A 20,058-nucleotide genomic window follows, 5' to 3' on the forward strand; every position below is an offset into this window, starting at 1 on the left:
GGAGTTCACATTGCCTAGGACTTTATACAAGAAATTTTGATCAAGTCCTCAAAACAATAAAAAGCAGCCTTGACTCTTCGAGCAAGGCCCCTACCTCAGATAATTTTAATCATATCTATCTGGCAAGACCTATCTCCTGTCTTAGTGGTATCTGGAGAAACTCCCTGGGGTAAGGAAGTCCCTACTGAAGGACTGGAATTTGTCAAAATGGCTCAACCACCCACCCTATCGCCCTCCTTGCCATAGGCCCCCAACCCTGTCTGCCCAAGAACCATACGGAAAAGCCACCCTCTGTGTCTGGTGCTATTTCATCCAGCTACAAGCAGGAGCTAGGAGGCTGGCCCCTCCTGGATCTCACTAGCGGCACCTGCCCAGAGGCTCCGTGGGCATGTGCCTGCTCCCACCGCGCCGCCTCCCCAGCTCCCTCTGGCTCCGGATGGGCCGTCATGAAAGCTTGAGCAGCCCGGATCAGGTCCTCTTCCCGCAGGCCTGGGACGGGCACAGTGGGGATGCCAGCGATCATCATAGCCAGGGTAAGGATGCAGATGTCAGGCTGGGAGCCGGCCTCCTTCCCCCCTGCTTCAGAGGGTGTCAGCAGAACCCCTGGTGACAGCCCACACAGCAGCAGGGGCCCAGGCCTGCTGGGGCCACCCAGGTGGGGAGCTCTGCTTCTGGAGCAGCTGTCCTCCCAGCCCAAGCTCTCCGGCTGCCTCACGTGGGGCAATTTGTGGCAGTATCGGCTGTACTCCTTCCTCCGCAGCATCTCCCAGCTAGCACCCCCAGGGCAGCCCCTGGCGTCCGGCATTGCCAGGGCTGGGCCCCAGGCCCGAGCAGCAGGTGCCACCTGCTCAGCTTTCTGGCCTACTCCACCAGAGGCCACCATCACTGGCTCTACAGGACTATAGAGGCCAAGGGATGAGCCTGGAGAAGCAGCCCCACCTGCAGAGAATGAGATGGAATGTTATTCTTGGTCTCTTTGAGGAGGAGGCCCTGAGGGGCAGGGCACAGGAGCAGAGATCCTATGGGCATGGGAACAGAAGCAATTAAGACCGGCCCACAAAGACTGTCTAGAGATTGGGAACGAGGTGTTACTCATATCCATACTCCAGTCCCCAGCACTGAGTAGGTGATAGAGAAGTGTTTGTTGAATGAATGAATGGGCAAGATATTGATTGGCAAGGACTTTTGGAATGGCTGTTCTTCTAAGAGGATTGACTTCAGGGCCAGCCCCCAAATGCCCAGCAGAACCTCCACCTCCCCAGAGCCAGAAAGCAAATTCTCAAAGGAAGTTCCAGGTGCCCCCCTCTCACCTTGACCAGAAGGCAGAAGACCTGGATGAGTCTGTGGAGACACAAAGTAGGACATGGCTGCCCCAAAGCCCCTGTTTGTGAGGGAATAGTCATCTGCCTCCTGTCCTAGCCTCTCCACCCTTCCAGAATGTCACCTCATAGTCCCTCCCCTTTACACCTTGAACCCACCTCACAGCATTGACCTGTTCATTCTAGAATCCGTACATGACAATGGGATGGGATTAAAAGGGAGCATTGGACCAGGACCTGGGTGTTCTAGGTTCTTGCCCTTACCTTGGGCAAGTCACCTGGACAGTTTTGTTCCTTGATACCCTCATCTGTAAAGTGGGGATGATAACTGCCCACTACCTCAACAGGAGTTGTGAGGGTGAAATGAGATCAATTGTATGACAGCAAATGATCAGAGATGGAAATACAGGAGACAAGTGCTTCGTGCCCTGCAGCATGAGACCCAGGGTCAGGCCTGGATATCAGTATTTTTCAAAGTTCCTCCAGTGATTATAATATGTGCCAAAGTTGGTACCGCTATTCTAGGAAAATGCTTCTCAACCCTGGCTGTACATTAGAATCTCCCAGGGGAGCTTTTACCAAAAACAATGCTAGGCATAATCCCCCAACAAATCAAATGAGAATCTCTAGAGATGGGGTGCGGGACATCAGCACTCTGTATCCCAGTGACTCTGACGAGTAGCCAGGCTAGGAGCCACTGGTCCACATGACATCTAAAATGCTCTTACCTGCTGACCCAGAGTGATTCTAAAACAAGTGCCTCTCACAGGCTGTAGGGGCAAGGAAACCCTCCAATGATCAGAGTGTCAGTATTAGCCGTGTTTATTTCTGGCCCTGCCTGGCAGCAGTGTGGCCAACTTCAGACCAGCCACGGCTCTGGGGCCAGGATGCTCTCCTGTGGCCCTCTCCAGGGGGCTGCAGGCCTTCACTCGTACTTGCAGAAATCCTTAAGTCCTTTGGGCAGGTGGAGCCCATCAATGGCCAGCCGGTGCACCACGCTCCTCTGGATCACTAGGCGGCACAGAGTCTGCAGGGACGGCACTGTGGGAAGGAAGATGGTTGTCAAAGGCAAACAGAACGGGAGGGTGGGTCTGAGGCCGAGGCCCAGAAGATCTAGGTCTTGCCCGTTAACGTGGGCAAGTCCTTTTTGCCCTCTGGGCCCAGCCTGCTTTATGGGGCTGTTCATGTGACTGAAATAAGCACTTCTCCCTGAGAACTATCACAGTGTCACAGTGCCGTTTCTGTCTTTACACTCAGCATAAACATTTCTCCTTTCACTTGCTTCTGGGGGGAAGGTTAATGTCCGATTTGCCTGTGTCAACACGGCCTCCAGCACAGGCCTGGCAGCGTGGGTTCTAGTTCACTGAATTCATGAAACATGAGCAGAGTTATAAATAAAATGCTTAAAGGGGCTACAATGAACCAGACCTCAGGATTAAGAAGCTCTCAATCTGGGGCCTGTGATGCCTCTAAATTGATACGCCCACATCTATGAGCATTTTTCTAATGAAAGAGCACACAAGGCCGGGCACGGTGGCTCACGCCTGTAATCCTAGCACTCTGGGAGGCCAAGGCGGGAGGATTGCTTGAGTTTAGAGTTTGAGACCAGCCTGAGCAAGAGACCCGATCTCTACTAAAAATAGAGAAATTAGCCCGGCCGTGGTGGCACATGCTTGTAGTCCCAGCTACTCGGGAGGCTAAGGCAGGAGAATCATTTGAGCCAAGGAGTTTGAGGTTGCTGTGAGCTAGGCTGATGCCATGGCACTCTAGCTGGGGCGACAGAGTGAGACTCTGTCTCAAAAAAAAAAAAAAAAAACAAATCACTTCTTGGCCTTTTCGCTAAGATCAAGTGTAAAGAGCATACGGTTCTCAAAGAGGCCCAATCTAAAATTGACTTAGAACCACTCAGCTATAAGAAATAATGGTGATATAGCACCTCTTGTATTTTCCTGGATAGAGCTGGAACCCATTCTGCTAAGTAAAGTATCCCAAGAATGGAAAAATAAGCACCACATGTACTCACCATCAATTGGTTTCACTGATCATCACCTAAGAGCACATTTAGGAATAACATTAATCGGGCGTCGGGCAGATGTGGGGGAGGGAGGGCATGGGTGTATACATACATAATGAGTGCGATGCGCACTGTCTAGGGGATGGACACGCTTGAAGCTCTGATTTGGGGGGGATTGGGGGGGCAAGGGCAAAATACCTAACCTAAACTTTTGTACCCCCATAATATGCTGAAATAAAAAAATTTTATAAAAAAATAAAATATAAAATTGACTTAGAATCCCTGCCCTAGGGTAATACAGAAAACATTGTCAAAATGAAAAGAGAGAACTTGTAGGGCATCTTAATCAGCCAAGGTGGGTAGCCAAGGTGGCCCAGAGCCAGGTAGTGACTTGTGTAAGATCACCGGTGCAAATTTAAGCCAGATTCTTCCACTTCTAAACTAGTGCTGGACAGACCAAGGCCTATCTAGCTGTTTAGGGAGTCCTAGCAGGTTCCTGTCCCCACCCTGCCTGTGCCCACACTGGGCCAGGTGGGGTCGCTGCCCACGGGGCGGGATACCTACAGCCATACTCGAGCTGGACCAGGCGCACGCTCTTGGTGGAGGCAAACACATCCACCACCGCGTAGAGGGGCTGGGCAGCTGGTAGCCCCTTCGCGCTCGGGCCCATGTCCTCGCCGTTGATGACAATGTGCATGTCGGCCGTGCCATCCGGGAGCGGACAGAAGAGGACGCCCAGGCGGCTACGTCGCGCGGTCGGAGGCAGCACGTTCAGTTCGTAGAGCTGGTCCAAGAGGTGGCTGTAGAGCCCTGGCCGGCTGCGGCCCACCAGGCGGTCCCGGGGAATGCGAAACTGCTCAATGCACAGATATGGTTCCACCAGGAGGGTCGGGGGTCGGCTGGGGGCCGCTGCCTCTGTCTCCGGGTGCCCCTCCTGGGGCACGCGGTTGTGGTGGCGCGTGATGGCGAAGACCCAGGTGTGGCCCAGGCTGACCAGGTCGGGTAGCGAAAACTCGGGCACGGCGGCCAGACTGGCGGGGTCCAGCGCGGTCAGACCGAGGCGCAGATGCCCGCACCAGCCCAACTCTTTCTCCTCGATCTCCACCAGGAACAACTGGCCCGGGGCCAGCGGCTCGCTACTGAAGCACAAGCCGTGGGCGAAGCTCTCCACGCGTGTGGCCCGCGTCCCAGTGGGGTCCACGCGGATGTTAGCACCGTGCACCCGGTGGAAGCGGGTGGGAGGGGGTTCCGGGCGTGCGGGTCCCCGGAGTGCACCTAACTCCACGGGGCCGGAGGCAGCAGCCATCTCCCAGCCATGAGGCCGGCCAGCAGGCGCCAGGAGCTATTTTGGGCGGCGGGCTCAGACGGTGACCACTAGGTGACCATGTAAGGCATTTCCCCCACCCCAATTCCCTTCCCCAAGGCTCTGCCCAGGGGTCCTAGCGCGGCTTGCTCAGTCATCCCGCCTAGAGCGGGCCCCCGGGAGGCTGGGGGAACTTGGCAGTCCACACCAGGATCATCTGATCGCGGGCGCCGGGACTACGACCTGCGAGGCCCCGGGCCCTTGACCCGGCATTGACCGCCCCGCCCCGCCCCGCCGGGACTAAAGTGGGGCCCAGGAAAACTGTCACGTGACGCAGGCGCCCACGTGACTTGGAGTACACATGACTTCCAGTCCCCGGGCGCCTCCGGGAGAGCTAGGACGCAGAGGAGCCGAGGTGAGAGGACTCCGGAGGCTGGAAGGGAGGGATCCCTGAGCCCTGGGTCTGTGCGCGGCGGAGGAGGCTCAGCGGGTGGGACCCGGGGATGGAGCGCGGGCTTCCCGCGCCGCCGCGCCGCCAGCTCCTCCCCGAGGCGGCTTCGCCGAAGCGCCGAGGAGCGAGTAAACTGCTGGCCCCGGGGATGCCTCCCGCAGATGGTCCGAACCGCGCTGTCGCCGCTGTTCCTGCTGCTGCTGCTCGGATCCTCGGCGCCCCGAGGCGAGGCTGCCCCCCAGCAGGACGAGGTCCAGTTCCTCCCTGGGCTGGCCAAGCAGCCGTCTTTCCGCCAGTTCTCCGGCTACCTCAAGGGCTCCGGCTCCAAGCGTCTCCACTACTGGTCTGTCGCCCTGCCTCCTGGGGCGGGGTTGGGAGCTGGCCCTGCGAAGCCCGCCGGGTGGGGGATGGCGGATGGTGGGGAGTTCCGAAGTCCCCTGAGGGCGCCCGGGAGCTGGCGGGGCTGGAAGGGGCCCCTCCACCCGTGCCAACCCTGTCCTGACCCCCCTCCCAGGTTTGTGGAGTCCCAGAAGAATCCCGAGAACAGCTCTGTGGTGCTTTGGCTCAACGGGGGTCCTGGCTGCAGCTCCCTAGATGGGTTGCTCACCGAGCACGGCCCCTTCCTGGTGAGTGGACAGCAGCTCTCTCCTTCCGTAGCCCAAGAAAGAGCGAGGGAAGGAATAGGCCCTGAAGAGAAAGGCTGGGAATGAGGACTGCAATTTTCTGAAAATGTTTTCTTCCTCCTGAGCCTGTTTTTTCGTCTATCCCATTGGCTTGACCACCTGTGCTTCTCAGGGGGTTTTGCCCACTGGTAAAGGGCCCAGCATGGTGGCCCTGCCCCTCCACCCTCATGGCCCTTGGGACTTACTGGACCATCTGTTTCCTCCTCAGGTCCAGCCAGATGGTGTCACCCTGGAGTACAACCCCTATTCTTGGAACCTGGTATAGCCGCAGCTGTGGGTCCTGTTGGGCGTCTGGCACCTGGATGGGGTGGGGGACTCTCTTCAGCTCACTTCCTCCTCCCTTCTAGATTGCCAACATGTTGTACCTCGAGTCCCCAGCTGGGGTGGGCTTCTCCTACTCTGATGACAAGGGTTATGCAACCAATGACACTGAGGTGAGGTGCCTGCCCATCTGGCCCAGACTGCTTGGTTCTCCAAAGGTGGTATGTTGTGGGGAAAGACAGCATGGCCTCAGAGTCCATTTCTGGCTCTGTCACATGCTATGTAATGTGGTTGTGGCCAAGTCACTTCCTCTTGCACAACAGGGTGGGCTGGTGTCATTATCTCTGAGGTTCTTTCCAGCTCAAATACCAGAGCCTCCTGATTCTCTCCATCCTCCCATCTCCAGGTCGCCCAGAGCAACTTTGAGGCCCTTAAAGATTTCTTCTCCCTCTTCCCGGAGTACAAGGACAACCCGCTTTTCCTGACTGGAGAGAGCTATGCTGGCATCTACATCCCCACTCTGGCTGTGTTGGTCATGCAGGACCCCAGCATGAACCTCCAGGTGCAGAGCAGCTGCAGGAGGGAAGGGGGGCACCTTGTGGCCATAGCTTTGAGGTTAGCAAGGTCAGACTGGTCAGCGTCCCCATCCACCCCAGCCTCCTTCAGAACCTCCCTGCCCTATATCTGCTTGCACACCTCCCACAACAGGAAGCTCACCTGTCAGGCTGCCAGCTCTGTTCTTTACAATGAGTGGCCTGCCCCACCCACCCACCCTGGGTTTCAGCTTCCAGACTGCTGAAGGTCTAGGTGTAGGTCAAGGGAGGCTCCTCTTCTTCACCTTCCAAATGAACTGAGCACCCTGGGTGTTTCACAGGGGCTTGCTGTGGGCAACGGGCTCTCCTCCTATGAGCAGAATGACAACTCCTTGGTCTACTTTGCCTACTACCATGGCCTTTTGGGGAACAGGTATGAAACAGGGGCAGTTGGGCAACCTCTAAGGTGGGGCAGGCACGAGATCTCAGGTCTATCTTCAGGCACAAGATATCCCAGGTCCTGGTCTGGTTTATGAGCAGAGGTGGGGACTAGGATTGCTGCAAGGGCTTGGTGCTAACAGCCCTAAGAGTAGAGATCAGAATTTAGAGGGACTGCGAGGGCTGCCTGTATGGCCCTGCGGCAGCTTTGGGAACCAAGTTTGGCACCCCCCACACCACACCCTGTGCTATCTTTCCTAGCCCCCCAGGGTCAGGTCCTGATGGGAAGTTGGCAGAATGGGGAGAGGGTGCTCACCCCCTGCCCACCATGGGCTGACACACTTTCCACCCCAATCTCCTACAGGCTCTGGTCTTCTCTCCAGACTCACTGCTGCTCTCAAAACAAGTGTAATTTCTATGACAACAAAGACCCAGAATGCGTGACCAATGTGAGTTTCTGCCCCTACTTTGCATCAGCCCTGCCACCCCTAATCCTGAGAACAGGACCACATCCCCTCCTTGGGGACTCCCTGTCCCCCATCCCCATTGCTATCTATCCTGCACCTTTCAGCAGTTTCATGTTCTCTGGGACACGCGTCTGCCTATGTATTCCCACCACCACCACCTCCTGTGACTTTCAGGGCAAGGACTTCTTCACATAACGTCTGTGAAGTACCAGGCATTGTGCTGACCTCCGTTCATGCCGATTTTTAATCTTCAGTATTCTCCTTCAAGGGAGATCGTATTGTCCACATCTTCTAGATGAGGAAACTGAGGTCATGAATTTTGAAGTCACTGCCTGAAGTCACAGTGCTAGGAAATAGTGGTGTAGGATTTGGACCCAGTTCTGAAAGATTCCTTCCACTCGGTCTCAGTTTCCCTACCTATGAAAACAGTGAGTGAAGGGTGATACTAAGAAATGAACTATGAGAGCAGTAAATCTTGGGACAAGTTGGTGAGGTCATGGAGAAGCCAGGGGTCGCAAAGCATGGTGGCTTGGTGTGTCGTTGCAGCTTCAGGAAGTGTCCCGCATCGTGAGCAGCTCTGGCCTCAACATCTACAACCTCTATGCCCCATGCGCTGGGGGGGTGCCCAGCCATTTAAGGTAGGTACTGCCCTCGTGCCCCTTGGGCCAACCCCAGCCCCATCTGGAGGCTCAACCCCATACCCTGACTTTACTTGCAGGTATGAGGACGACGCTGTTGTGGTCCAGGATTTGGGTAACATCTTCACTCGCCTGCCACTCAAGCGGACATGGCATCAGGTGTGCCAGGGCACGGGCTTCCTCCCAGAGGGCTGGGGAGGGGCAGGGAAGCGAATGCCCCGATGCTGTGTCTGTGTCCCCCCAGGCACTGCTGCGTACTGGGAGTAGGGTGCGCATGGACCCCCCGTGCACCAACACCACAGCCGCCTCCACCTACCTCAATGACCCTTATGTGCGGAAGGCCCTCCACATCCCCGAGCAGCTGCCCCGCTGGGACATGTGCAAGTGAGGCTCTGTGGCCACTTGTGGCGTGGCGTGGTGTGGCAGGCTGTTGGGGCTTATGGGCATTGGAAAGGTTCCCAGGGATCGTCTATCTAGGGTTTCTCAGTGAAAGTCGTTGTTGTGCAGGATGTTTAACATCCCCAACCCCTAAGATGACTGATACTCAGCCAGTGCATCCCTAAGTGGCCACACCGGTTGTTAACAGCTATTACTTCCGTGGTATTTCGTAAATAGATGCCATCTGAACGCCCACTCTGATACCATCCCCAGCCGCTCAGATCTCCCGGGACCTCACGTTAAAGGGTGACGCCTGGCAGAGTAGGGGCCACTCCAGTCCGTTCTGATTAGTCAGTGCTCGTGCTCTACCCTGTTATATGCTGTGACTGTCACACCTGCCAGCCCCTAGGCACTAAATGCCATCACATCCCAGTCATTGTAACAACCAAAGAGTATCCCTGTACCTTTCTAAATGGGGGTGGGCCGAGGCTTTCTGAATCCCAGCCCCCCATCTAGGTCAGCCCTAGAGAGGTAACAACACACCCAGAAAGGGAAGTGAAACCCAGTTGTCTGCCTGCTGGGTTGAGGCTGGGGTAGGAGGGATGCTCTGATCTGTTGACTCTTTCTTCCCCTGACCGGTCTTCCTGGGGCCTGCCCCTGTGCTCCCGGCAGCTTCCTGGTTAATCTGCAGTACCGCCGTCTCTACCAAAGCATGAACTCCCAGTATCTGAAGCTGCTCAACGCACAGGTGAGTGCGGACAGCACAGCTGAATCCACTAGCAGCCTGGCAAGCTGGGGGCCCTTTAGAGTTCCCTCCAGGACAGGGGAAGCCAGAACTCTGAGAGGTGAAGTCACTTGCCCAAGGTCCTGTGGTTGGCAGGATTTGTTCCCACCCCATGCTGCTCTGCTGTAGGCCAACAGGTCTGCCTCAGTCAAGGAGCCTTTAGGGTGAGAAGAACTAGTTGGATCATGTCACAAATGGCAAACAGAGGTCCAGTGCGGGAGAGGACCTTGTCCAAGGCTGTAGCACAGCCAGGCTAGCACCAGGTTCTGTCCCACACAGTGGTTAAGAGCGGGGGCTCTGGAGTCAGGTGGCCTGGGCGCAAGTCCCTTTACTAGCCATGGGCAAGTGTCTTAAATATCTTGAGCCTCAGTTTCCCCATCTATAAAATGGTATACTGATGGTATCTACCTTCATAGATAAAGTGTTTAGTAGAGCTCTGGACATGCAGTAAGCAGTCAAAAAACAGGAGCCTGTCCTGGTTCGTGCCATTTAGCTGAGCCATGCCATTTAGTTTGAACTCCCTTGCGGGTAGTGCTTGAACCAGGGATGGGCTGGGGCCTGGGCTCATTCCAGGGCCGTCACTTTTCCCCGTTCTACTCCAGAAATACAAGATACTGTTATACAACGGAGATGTAGACATGGCCTGCAATTTCATGGGGGATGAGTGGTTTGTGGATTCCCTCAACCAGAAGGTAAGGGAGGGGTTCCTGGCCCCCGGATCAGGTAGGGTGTAGGGGCAGGGGGCGGATGCGCCTGGGAGTGGCTGGCCGACAGCGCAAACCTGGAGGTAGTTCCCGGCCCCGGGGTCTTGCTGGCAGGTGTGAGCGGGGCTGCCGGGGCTGTGTAGGCTGATGCATTTCCCGCTGCGGCAGATGGAGGTGCAGCGCCGGCCCTGGTTAGTGAACTACGGGGAGAGTGGGGAGCAAATTGCTGGCTTCGTGAAGGAGTTCTCCCACATTGCCTTTCTCACCATCAAGGTAGGCCTGGCCTGGCGAGGGAAACAGGGCTGGAGGGGAAGGAGCAGAACCCACCCCCATTCCCCTGTTTTCCTTTATGCTGGGTGACCATCTGGCCCCTGTAAGGACAAGTTTTGAGGGGAGGAGAGGGGCTGGGAAGAATAAAGCACCCTGGGAGGAGGAATTACACGAGGAGGGCATGGTGGGGGCCAGAATCTCGCAGAGCTTTGCTTCTCAGGGCGCCGGACACATGGTCCCCACTGACAAGCCCCTAGCTGCCTTCACCATGTTCTCCCGATTCCTGAACAAGCAGCCGTACTGATGACCACGGGGACCGGCTCTCTACTGCCTGATCCGGCCCCCCCCAGCCTCTCCCACTAGGAGAGGTCCTCGTTTACGCACAGGGGCAGCCTGAGCCTCCCGTAGATCACCCAGGGGCAAGTTAGCACTTTATTCCTGCAGCAGTCCCCGACTGGAGTGGCCTGGCCCCCTCCCTGCTTAAATAATGCCCTTTTTGGTGCACTGATCCCATCCCAGAAACCCAACAGAGCTCAGGACAGCCCAGGGGGAGGGGGTGGACGGACTGTAATTGATGGATTGACTGATTATGGGATTAAATTGAGCACAGCTTCAAACCCCGTCTTCTCTGTGGCACTGGGGGTTAGGGCGGGCACTACAGGCAGTGAATGTGGGGCGGGAGGGGCTGAGAGGGATCGGAGTCCTGCATGCAGCCACCAGGGTCGGGCCTGAGGGCTCAGACAGCTGCTGTGGAGGGTGGGGTGGAGGCCGGCGGGGCACTGGGTGCCTGGGCGTCCCTGGCATTGGCAGGCCGGTTCTTCTCAATCACCTCTCGCAGCCCTTTGGCAAAGTGGAGGTCAGCCCCGATGGTGAGGAAGCCCTGTGCAGTGGGACAGAGAGGGGAGTCTCGTTTAGTCATTCAGTTACTGAGGCTAGAGTTTAGAGATAAAGAGACAGAGTTCTTGGCCTTCAGGGGTTCTCAATCTAGTGGGAGAGGCAGAGCAACAAGGCATTTCCCATAACTCGGTGTCAAGAGTGCTAAAATGGAGGCTGCCGGAACATGGACCGGGCATCAAGGAGAGCTTCCTGGAAGAGGTGCCCTCTTAGCTAAGACCTGAAAGATTAGTAGGCATTGCAGTGGTTTCGGGAAAGAGTGTTCCAAGGGGAAGGCATGGCCTATGCAAAGGGCTGGAGGAGTGTGATGTAAGATTAAAATGGAAGGAACAGTTGGTAAGGGAGAAGCTGGGGAGGGCGCTGGGGCGCTGCAGAGAGAGGGGAAGGCTCTGTATCATTCCCCCATCATTCCCCCACTCACCGCATGGTTCGTTACCACCTCGCGCACAAAGTTGATACCCTCGGGCAGTGGGATCTGCACCCCACGCCAGGTCCGCTCTGTGGGTGGGAGCAGCTGGCTCAGTCTGGGCCCGCCCAGCTGACACCTCCTTCCCTCCTCTCCCTCACAACCCCAACCCTACCGTTGAGCATGGGCATCACCCCGATCTGCAGCATGGCCTTCAGAGGGGCCTGGAGTGGGATCAGCTGCGAGGGAGGAGGGGTGAAGACAGAACAGCAAGTGGGTGGGGCTTGTCTTGGCTGCAGCCCTGGCCCCCCTCCCCCACCCTGGCCCACCCGTCATTCCCAGCTCACTGCCAGCGACTCCAGTGCAGACTGGTTCGAGTAGATTCGGAACCTGTTGGAGAAAAATGAGCATGGTGAGCCCAGTGGGTAGGAAGCCTGGAAGCTCCTTCCTCAGGCCCACGAGGTCCCTGAGTTTCAGTCGCAGACGTCCCACCAGGTGGGAGTCCTTGAGCGAGTCATTTCTCCCTCTTGGGGTCTCCATTTCTCCAGGTCTGCCGCTTTCCATTTGTTGAGCATTTCTATATGCCAGACTTCTGCCGATAGCTTTGCTGGTATTATTTATTTTATTAAAAAAAAAACCTCGAAGTACTTACTCCCTGTCAGATACTAAGCATGTTTAAAAAGTTAAATATTAAAATATCTTAAAATACAGCACCAACTGATTTATCCGCATAACAACCCTAAGAGTAGGCACGATTAGGATTTGCACTTTATAGATAAGGAAAATGAGGCCCAGAGAAGTTAAGTAATTTGCCTAAAGTCACACAGGTGGTAAGTATCAGAAACTGCCTCTAGAATCCAGGCTTTTAACCACTACCCTGCATTATCTCATTTAACCCCCTCGAACAGCACTGTCCAGTAGAATTTTCTGTGAAATGTTTGGTGTCTGCACTGTCCACTGTGGTAGCCACTGGCCACATGTGGCTAATGAAACATGGCTTAGTACAACTGAGGAACTATATAATTATAATTAATTTAAATGTAAACAGTCACGTGTGGCTAACGTCTACCATACTAGACCGCACAGCCCTAGAAAGTAGATGCTACTTTTCCCTGTATTTAAACACACGAAGAAAGTGAGATTTAGAAAGATAAAATCATTCGCCTCAATGTCACAAAGCTATGTTGTGCTGAGGTTTGTCAAAACCTAGGTTCTTACCATCTTTGCTCTGTGGCAGTGGGTTTTTTACTTAACCTTGCTGGGCCAGTTTGCTGAACTCTCATAGTACCTGCTCTGCCTGCCTCTGGTTGTGAGAGGGGCAGAGGAAATGACGCTTTAATAAAGCACTTGCATTCACAAAGATACCCCAGCTTTCCAGTGGCTTATAGCTGTGACTGAATCTAGGCTCCACCGTCCTGTGGGGGTGTGTGATTCTCCTGAAGATAACCGAGGTGCAAAGAGGTTAGGGGCTTGCCCAGGGTCCCCTGCATCTGCCTACCTGCGCAGGTCCAGCTGCGTGCGCAGCGCCTTCCCCCGGAGGGCCATCTTGGCACTAAGACGGGCGTCCTGCGGGAAAGCGGGGAGGTGGCTGTTACTGACCCAAGAGGGCTGCAGCCCGCTTCTCCCTGACGCCTAGCTGGTAGCACCCACTCTGGGGCTCGCACCATGATCATGCTGGACAGCTGGACCTCAGGCTGGTTGGGCGGGACCATGGCAATGGTGACGCTGGCAGTGACAGTGATGGTGGTGCCTGAGGGCTTAATGGTGCAGCGCGGTGGGGCCGTGACCCGCAGCTCCAGCTTCAGTGGGGAGTCGATCACTGCTGGGCTCTGGGGACAGAGGGGGGAGGGGTGTCAAGTCCCCCTGCTTTGTTCCCTTGAGAGCCCCCACAGAGGAAGAGGAAGGAACGGGACGGAGCTTCTGCCCTCTGGGGACCCTAAGATTACAAAGAGGAAGACTGGTCTGGTTTCTAAAACCCTCCAGACCTGCCTCCAGCCTCTGTGCGTTGGCCCACACCGAGAGGTCTCCCTTCTCTTTTTATTTATCTATTTACAAAAATTTTTATTATTTTTTTTAGCCTGTTGCCCAGGCTGGAGTGCAGTGGCCCAGTCATAGCTCACTGCAGCCTCGAACTCCTGGGCTCAAGCTATCCTCCCTCCTCAGCCTCCCAAAGTGCTGGGATTGCAGGCGTGAGCCACTGTGCACACCCGGTGTTAATCACTATTAAGGCCCCTACACTTGCGAAGCGTGGCTTCTCGCCAATCCTCACAGAAGCTCTGTGAGGCAGACAGGGCAGAAAGCAGCAGTCCCCTTCCACAGGACTTGGAAACAAGATTGACAAAGTGAGGGGACTTGGCCACAGGCAAGAGGCCTGGCCTTCTGTCTCCTGCAGGGCTGCCTCTGGGGACCTCCACCCGCAGCCCTCCCTGGTCCCTCATTGGCGTGAAGGTGGCGTGTCCCACTCCGGCTAACACTCACCAGCAGGACGATGCTCCCAAAGTAGGAGGCCCTCAGCAGCATGTCCAGATCGTGGGGCACCTGAACAGGGGGTTGGGAGTGAGGCAGGGTCACCAGGGCCTCCATCACGGGCTCCCTCTCACCTGTCCCACAGACAGGCCCAAACATACCTCGTCCCCCACCAGCGACAGCTGCAGGGCCCCTGCCCGGAAGTAGCTCTCCATGGCAGAGTCAAAGAAGAACTCAGAGAAGGCCACATACACCATCCGCTCCTCCTCCTGCAGCTGGGGCTCCACTGCCTGGTTGGGGAGGCTCCAGTTCCCCTCGGCCAGGGGAAAGAAGGCCCCCTGGGGTTGGGGGCTCAGGGTCAGGGTCAAGGCAGACTGGCCCAGCACCCAGACTGACAGCAGGTATCTCCCAGCCCTACGCCAGGCACTGCGGGGTGATGGTGCGGAGTCGGACCCAGTAGCTGTTCTTGGGGGACTCAAGCACATCTGTTAAAATGCACTGGAAGGAGGCCAGCTGGAGTGCTGCAAGATCCCATCAGACTGGAGAAGGGAGGGTCAGGAAAGGCTTCCTGGCATTTGAGTGGGCTTTGAAGGCTAGAGGCAGTAGTAATAGCCATTGTGTGTATACACTGTACATAGCAATGATGCGGTGCAAGGTACTCTTTAGGCCCTTTATGTAGATCAACTCCTTTAACCCACATGACAACGTGTGTTTTCTTATGTTTCTATTATTTTCATTTACATATGAGGAAACAGGCACAGAAAAGTGAAGCCACTTCCTTGGTTATGTTCACGCAGCTAGTCAGCGGCAGAGCCAGGGTTTGAATTTCAGGCTCTGGAACTCCCTGCTACACTGCCCTGGGAGGAGCAAAGGTAGTGGCTACACACTAGCTATATGGCCTTGGGCGAGTGATGTCACCTCCACGTCCCTATAATGAGAGTAATGTTCGCACCTGACTCACAGGGTTGTGGGAGGATGAAGTGAGATCGTGCGCACAGAGCTGTACGTCCAGCTCCTTCGGGGGAGGTAGGAAAGGCAGTGCGCGAGCAGAGGCCCGGAGGTGGGGAGCGAGGCCGTGTGTGGGAAAGAATAGTCGCAGAGAAGCAGGATGAAGTTAGAAAGGTGGGGCCGGGTAAGATCAACCAGGTCAAATGCCAGACCTGGGAGGCTGCACCTAATTCTGCAGCAGCGGGAGCCACAGCATTCCCGGTGTTAAGCGTGGCTCATCTGAGCTGTGCTTTGGGAAGATAAAACCAGCAACTTAGGGGACAGGGAGGGAGTCTGGTGAGGAGGTCAGAGGTCACACACATACCAGCCTAGGCAGCTCACCCGGAATTCCATGTCCAGATTGCTGGAAGCCACAGGGTCCTTTAGGAGGGAGTAGTCAATGCCAACCAGCTCATCCACAGAACTGCGTACTGCAGGGAGGGGCTCAAGTCATTCAAAGCTGTGTGATGTGGGCAAGGCGCTTAACCTCTCTGGGCCTCTATCTCAGAGATACTGGTGATGCTTCCCTCATAGTGTTGCTATGAGGGTCAGACTAGTTTTGTATGGAAAGCACTTAGTGTCCAGTGTGTAAAAAGTGCTCAATAATGTTAGCTATTATTATTTTTATTTTTACTACTATTACTACAGGGGTTTCATCAAATCACCAAACAAGATGGCACAGGATTCCTTTCCCTTGTTGGTTTCTCCTGCCCCCTCTTTCCCTTCCCATGCCCTGTGTGTTGGACATGATGGGACAAGGTCTCCGCCCCACAGTAGACAGAGGTCACAGGTTAGGAAAAGGAAATTCATATTAACTGAGCAACTATTAAGTGCTAAGACAAATGGGCACCCAACGATCAGCAAACACCTATTGAGGACCTTGACAGCCATCCCCTCAGACAATCCTCACAGCAACCCCAGGGGGAGGCATTGCCAACCAAGTGAGGAAACCAAGGCCCAGAGAGAAATGAGCACTTACCTAAGGTCACCCAGCAAGTCAGCAGCAGAGGCCACATTTGAACCCAGGACTGTTCGAGCGCAGGGGCCTACTCTGAGACGCTGCATGACAGCTGCACACCCAGCCTCACCCCCACACCAACTCCGGGCCTGGCCCAGAGCGCCCAGCCTCGCCAACTCACCAGGCACGGTGTCCAGGAGGGAATTGAGCAGGACCATCCCTGCATGGTAGAGCACGGGGCAGATCTGGGAGGCGGGGGCCAGAGTCAGGGCCTTCTCAAAGAGAGGGCACTCCCACCCTGCCACCCCCCGGACCTGCCACTGCCCATACCTGCTGGTTGAGGAGGAAGCGCATCCCTGAAGTGATGAATGTGGAGAGAAAATCATACACCTTCCTGTGAGGTGAGGAGAGCCAGGTGAGCCCAGACCCTGCCCTGCCCCAATCCAGGTCCAGGAGAAATCATAGTGACCAGAGAAATAGTGATAGTTCAGCTTCACCCTGAACTACCAGCTCCTCCATGGAGTTCTGCCAAGATCCAGGCCCAAGTCCCCTCTCCAGCCTAATTCGCAAGACCTCCTGACCTACCCTCTCCCCCCACAGGCCAAATGAATCCACCCACAGTTCCTCAAACCTGCTCTGAGCATCTCAACATGCATACACTTACTGACACCCCCTCCTTTCCACCCTCTTGCTCCCACCCTGCATTTCCCCCTGTCTGGGCTCAGATGCTTCCTCTTCCAGGCAGTCTTCCCAGATCACTCTCTTCTGAATCCTCAAAGTACTTTTTTGGTCTCTCTTTCTCTCCAGGCCCAGATAACAAATGTTTTGTCCCTCCAGCTAGGCTCGAGCTCTTTTCTGTATCCTTAGGGCCTGGCATACACACTGTTTGCTGAACATATAAAACTGACAGTGTACTAACACCAGATGGTAAATCCACCATCTTGTCTCCCCAACCAATGTCCCCTTCTCAGCCCAGAACCTGGAACTATGTTATTATTTTTGTTATTATTTAGAGCTACCAATTATTGAGAACCCAGTGCACACCCAACTGTGCGTATTAATCCTCACATTACTCTTATCTAAGTGGCTAGCACTTATCGTATGCCAGGCACTGTTCTAAATATTTTTACATATATTAACACAAATAATCCTCACAACGATCTTATAAAACAGGTTCTATTATCATCCCTATTTCACCAATGAGGAAACTGAGGCACCAAGCTTCAGTGACCTGCCCAAGGTCACACTGCCAGGAAATGGTGGAGCTGAGATTTGGACCCGGCTGTTCTGACCCCCCAAGCCTATGCACTTTGCATTGCACTATGGGGATGGGCTGTGGGACTCAAAGTGGGGGCACTGGGGTTGGGGCCAGGGCTTACTTGAAGGTTCCCCCGAAGGCTGCATGCATTCTGGAGACCGAGGCTTGGCAGGAGACATTGGATACTTTCATCCGACCAGTGGGATCCCGAGAGAGCTCCAGAGCGGTGCGGATGGACACACCCTCAGCCGAGGCATTGATGTAGCCCCCATCATAGCTGCCGAGGGGGGTTAATGGTCATCCCAGCTGGGAGCTTAATTGAGTCTTCACTGTCCCCACACATCATGATACCTCTTAATAAGGCTTCTCTTATGCACAGTTTATCAGACATACTACCAAATTCTATCAACCCTTCAAAGTGGGTATGATTGCTCCTATTGTATAGATGAGGAAACTGAAACTCGGAAAGGCTAAGAGATTGCCCACAGCCCCACAGCACCCCCAGCCCTTCTGACCCACCCGCCACCCCCAAGGGTGCTGGGTCCTCACAAGAACCAGTAGAGCAGCTGTCTCCGGAAGCGCAGCCCAAAGGAAGCATTGGTGATTTGTAGCGTCAGCTCCTGCTCTGGCTGGAAATGGAGCTCAGACGATGTCAGCTGCAGCTCTGTGACTTTCACCCTGTGGGAGGCCCTCAGGTCAGATACAGGGCCAAGAAGAGGGGACCTCACCTAACCATGGGAAATTCATTCCCTCCTCCTCCAGTCCAGCCCTAGGGAAGCTGGGGTGGGTGGAATGAATTCTTCTGTTGCCCCCCAAGTGCCAGTTGGGACTTGGGAGGCTCAGAGATTAGCTCCTCCTGACCCAGGTGTTAAAAGTGAGCTTCACCCCATCTCTCAGAAGTCTTGTTTGCACCTCTTCCCCTCCCACACCCTGGGGTTGCTAGACCTGGTCTTTTAACAGTCACTTGACTTTGCTTCCATCACCTAAGCTTCGCTCCATATTCCAATTCCCCTGTCTCCCCCATTCTAAACCACAGGTTTAGTTTCCCCACTCCTCCCATTAACTCCACCCGTGCCTTAGACTCCACTCTCATCCATCAGCAGGTTCCTTGACTCCACCTTTCTGGTGCTCTGTGGCCGCGCCTCACATCCGCTGGTCCTGCTTCCTTCTTCTTGTCCCACCTACATTTTCTAGGCCACGCCCACCCGCCTGGTCCCGCCTGTGTTGGCTTGACCTTTATCTTTTTGGTCCCATCCAGTTTCTTAAGTCCCGCCTCATCGACTTGGCCACGCCCCCATTCCACTCAGCCATCCTGTCCCCCGAGACCCCAAACGTATTTCCTAGGCCCCACCTCCACCGCCGAGGCTCCGCCCCGGAAACCGGGGCCCCGCCCCCAGGCCACCACTTACTCCGAGATGTTGTAGTAGAAGTGACCCTCTCTGCCCCGCAGATCCGGAATGGTGATGTTTTCCAGTTCTTGCTCCAGAAAGCGCAGCCCCTCCTGCTTCACTGAAGCAGCAGCGAGACCCTTAGAACCCGCTCCCCCTGCTGGGGCGACCCCACCCCTACCCGCCGCCGCCCGTCCCCGCCAGCCCCTGCGCCTTACCCAGCTCCAGCGCCTTGGAGGTGACGCGGATCTTGCAGCCCGGGAGCTCCGCGTGAGCGCCTGCCAGCAGCGCTAGGAACAGGGCCCGGAGTAGGGCCATAGCGAGCGGGCCTGGGGGTGGGGTGGGGTCGCAGGAGTTATCCGGGCCACTAAAACCCTCCTTGGACGTTCAACCAAAAGAGGGGGCTGGCCCGGATCGTCACCCTCCAAATAACTCTTCGGGGAACTTGGAACCAGTAATCTTGCCTCCATTTGGCAGGTGCGGAAACTGAGGCTCAGAGAGGCGATGCGACTTGCACTCTGGCTCCCAGAGGACTTGGGGCACGGAGAAGGGAATGTCCTCGGTTCCCCCGTGCAACCGCCGCGTGATGAGTTTGGACATCCAGGGGACCAGCCCCCACACCCCTAACAACCTCCCCTTGGCTTGCACGTCGCCATGGCTACGACTGCACGCGCATTCCTAGGGGGTGGCTTGCGGTTTCCTAGGCCCTGCGCCGGGGGAAGAGAGGGGTTAGCCGGCGGACCGCGGGCTCTCTGTCTCCTGGCTCCCCCGGGTCCTAAATCCTTCCCATTACGGATCTGCCTGGTGCCCCCCATCTCAGCGCCCTCCTTCTTCGGCTGACCTCCCCACCCCGGCCTCAGTGCACCACGAGGCTTGGCGAGGGTCTGGGGATGGGATGGGGACGCGCCCCAACTCACTCAGCGACGAAGCTGGGGGCGGCGCAGTCACGTGGGGCGGCGGGCAGCGCAGGGGATCCGGCGACGGGGTCTGGAGGGCAGGGCTGTTCCAGCCGCCTTTATAAAGCCAGGCCTCCCCGACCCCCCTCCTCTCTCCGCTCTCCCCTCCTCCCTCCGGGGCTGGGAGGGGATGGGGCGGGACGCTGGCAGCCGGGAGGGTAGAAAGGGCTGTACAGAGCCCCGTGACAAGCCCGGCCGCTGTCTAGACAAGTGGGGGACCCAAGCCCAGCAACAGGGAGGGAAGTGCAGGAGTCAGCCCACTCAGCGCGAACCATCTTGCTTCGCTGGGGCCATGTTTCAAATTACAGTTACTCATCTCTTCCCGCGTGGTCTTGGGCGAGTCACTTCACTTGGGTCACTGAGCCTCAGATTCCTCTTCCAGCAAAATGTGCATGATAGGAACTACCTCTTGGGCCTTTATTGCAACGCAGGGCCAGGCACATGTCAATGCCCAAGGCACATGTTTTCTCTTTCCTTCCACCTACAGTCATCTCAAGACCTC

General features: G+C 55.9%; 4 protein-coding genes across 7 annotated transcripts; 1 reads left to right on the forward strand and 3 right to left on the reverse strand.

The window, feature by feature from the left end:
- Positions 1-175: 175 nt before the first annotated feature.
- Positions 176-1,504, reverse strand: SPATA25 (spermatogenesis associated 25). Its single transcript, XM_069496141.1, has 2 exons — positions 1,311-1,504; positions 176-939 (listed from the first exon to the last, which is right to left on the reverse strand). Exons 1-2 carry the CDS (start codon positions 1,363-1,365, stop codon positions 317-319), a joined length of 678 nt encoding a protein of 225 aa, XP_069352242.1. The 5' UTR covers positions 1,366-1,504; the 3' UTR covers positions 176-316.
- A 463-nt stretch (positions 1,505-1,967) lies between these two features.
- NEURL2 (neuralized E3 ubiquitin protein ligase 2) lies at positions 1,968-4,977 on the reverse strand. The gene is made up of 2 exons (XM_069496313.1): positions 3,898-4,977; positions 1,968-2,360 (listed from the first exon to the last, which is right to left on the reverse strand). Exons 1-2 carry the CDS (start codon positions 4,637-4,639, stop codon positions 2,245-2,247), a joined length of 858 nt encoding a protein of 285 aa, XP_069352414.1. The 5' UTR covers positions 4,640-4,977; the 3' UTR covers positions 1,968-2,244.
- On the forward strand, positions 4,960-10,957 carry CTSA (cathepsin A). Of its 2 annotated transcripts, XM_069496311.1 has the most exons (15): positions 4,964-5,051; positions 5,249-5,430; positions 5,602-5,713; positions 5,979-6,029; positions 6,118-6,204; positions 6,438-6,593; positions 6,906-6,997; positions 7,367-7,451; positions 8,016-8,107; positions 8,188-8,266; positions 8,352-8,491; positions 9,158-9,233; positions 9,872-9,961; positions 10,142-10,246; positions 10,464-10,956. In XM_069496311.1, exons 1-15 carry the CDS (start codon positions 4,998-5,000, stop codon positions 10,545-10,547), a joined length of 1,485 nt encoding a protein of 494 aa, XP_069352412.1. In that variant the 5' UTR covers positions 4,964-4,997; the 3' UTR covers positions 10,548-10,956. The 2 variants fall into 2 exon arrangements, with proteins under 2 accessions (XP_069352413.1, XP_069352412.1); XM_069496312.1 differs by lacking the exon at positions 5,979-6,029 and having other exon boundaries at positions 4,960-5,051; positions 10,464-10,957.
- Positions 10,958-10,970: 13 nt separating this feature from the next.
- On the reverse strand, positions 10,971-19,596 carry PLTP (phospholipid transfer protein). 3 transcript variants are annotated; one of them, XM_069496308.1, is made up of 16 exons: positions 19,518-19,595; positions 18,819-18,929; positions 18,622-18,721; positions 17,762-17,890; positions 17,334-17,489; positions 16,285-16,348; positions 16,136-16,199; positions 15,339-15,427; positions 14,171-14,347; positions 14,022-14,081; positions 13,208-13,372; positions 13,042-13,109; positions 11,891-11,933; positions 11,719-11,782; positions 11,559-11,635; positions 10,971-11,123 (listed from the first exon to the last, which is right to left on the reverse strand). In XM_069496308.1, exons 2-16 carry the CDS (start codon positions 18,916-18,918, stop codon positions 10,980-10,982), a joined length of 1,500 nt encoding a protein of 499 aa, XP_069352409.1. In that variant the 5' UTR covers positions 18,919-18,929; positions 19,518-19,595; the 3' UTR covers positions 10,971-10,979. The 3 variants fall into 3 exon arrangements, with proteins under 3 accessions (XP_069352409.1, XP_069352410.1, XP_069352411.1); XM_069496309.1 differs by lacking the exon at positions 17,334-17,489 and having other exon boundaries at positions 19,518-19,596; XM_069496310.1 differs by lacking the exons at positions 17,334-17,489; positions 17,762-17,890.
- Between the last annotated feature and the right edge of the window lie 462 nt (positions 19,597-20,058).

The sequence above is a fragment of the Eulemur rufifrons genome, chromosome 20, assembly GCF_041146395.1.
Source record: "Eulemur rufifrons isolate Redbay chromosome 20, OSU_ERuf_1, whole genome shotgun sequence".
Lineage (NCBI taxonomy): Eukaryota > Metazoa > Chordata > Mammalia > Primates > Lemuridae > Eulemur > Eulemur rufifrons.

Excerpts from the sequence above, each read along its gene's own strand:
- SPATA25 (XM_069496141.1), bottom strand. The coding sequence starts at position 1,365 with ATGTCCTACTTTGTGTCTCCACAGACTCATCCAGGTCTTCTGCCTTCT. Across the intron at positions 940-1,310 it reads TCTTCTGCCTTCTGGTCAAG|GTGGGGCTGCTTCTCCAGGC; the intron begins GTGAGAGGGGGG and ends CATTCTCTGCAG.
- NEURL2 (XM_069496313.1), bottom strand. The coding sequence starts at position 4,639 with ATGGCTGCTGCCTCCGGCCCCGTGGAGTTAGGTGCACTCCGGGGACCC. Across the intron at positions 2,361-3,897 it reads GGTCCAGCTCGAGTATGGCT|TGCCGTCCCTGCAGACTCTG; the intron begins GTAGGTATCCCG and ends TCCTTCCCACAG.
- CTSA (XM_069496311.1), top strand. The coding sequence starts at position 4,998 with ATGACTTCCAGTCCCCGGGCGCCTCCGGGAGAGCTAGGACGCAGAGGA. Across the intron at positions 6,998-7,366 it reads CATGGCCTTTTGGGGAACAG|GCTCTGGTCTTCTCTCCAGA; the intron begins GTATGAAACAGG and ends AATCTCCTACAG. Across the intron at positions 9,962-10,141 it reads TGGATTCCCTCAACCAGAAG|ATGGAGGTGCAGCGCCGGCC; the intron begins GTAAGGGAGGGG and ends CCGCTGCGGCAG.
- PLTP (XM_069496308.1), bottom strand. The coding sequence starts at position 18,918 with ATGGCCCTACTCCGGGCCCTGTTCCTAGCGCTGCTGGCAGGCGCTCAC. Across the intron at positions 16,349-17,333 it reads GCCTTCGGGGGAACCTTCAA|GAAGGTGTATGATTTTCTCT; the intron begins GTAAGCCCTGGC and ends CTCACCTCACAG. Across the intron at positions 15,428-16,135 it reads CCTCCTGGACACCGTGCCTG|TACGCAGTTCTGTGGATGAG; the intron begins GTGAGTTGGCGA and ends CCCTCCCTGCAG.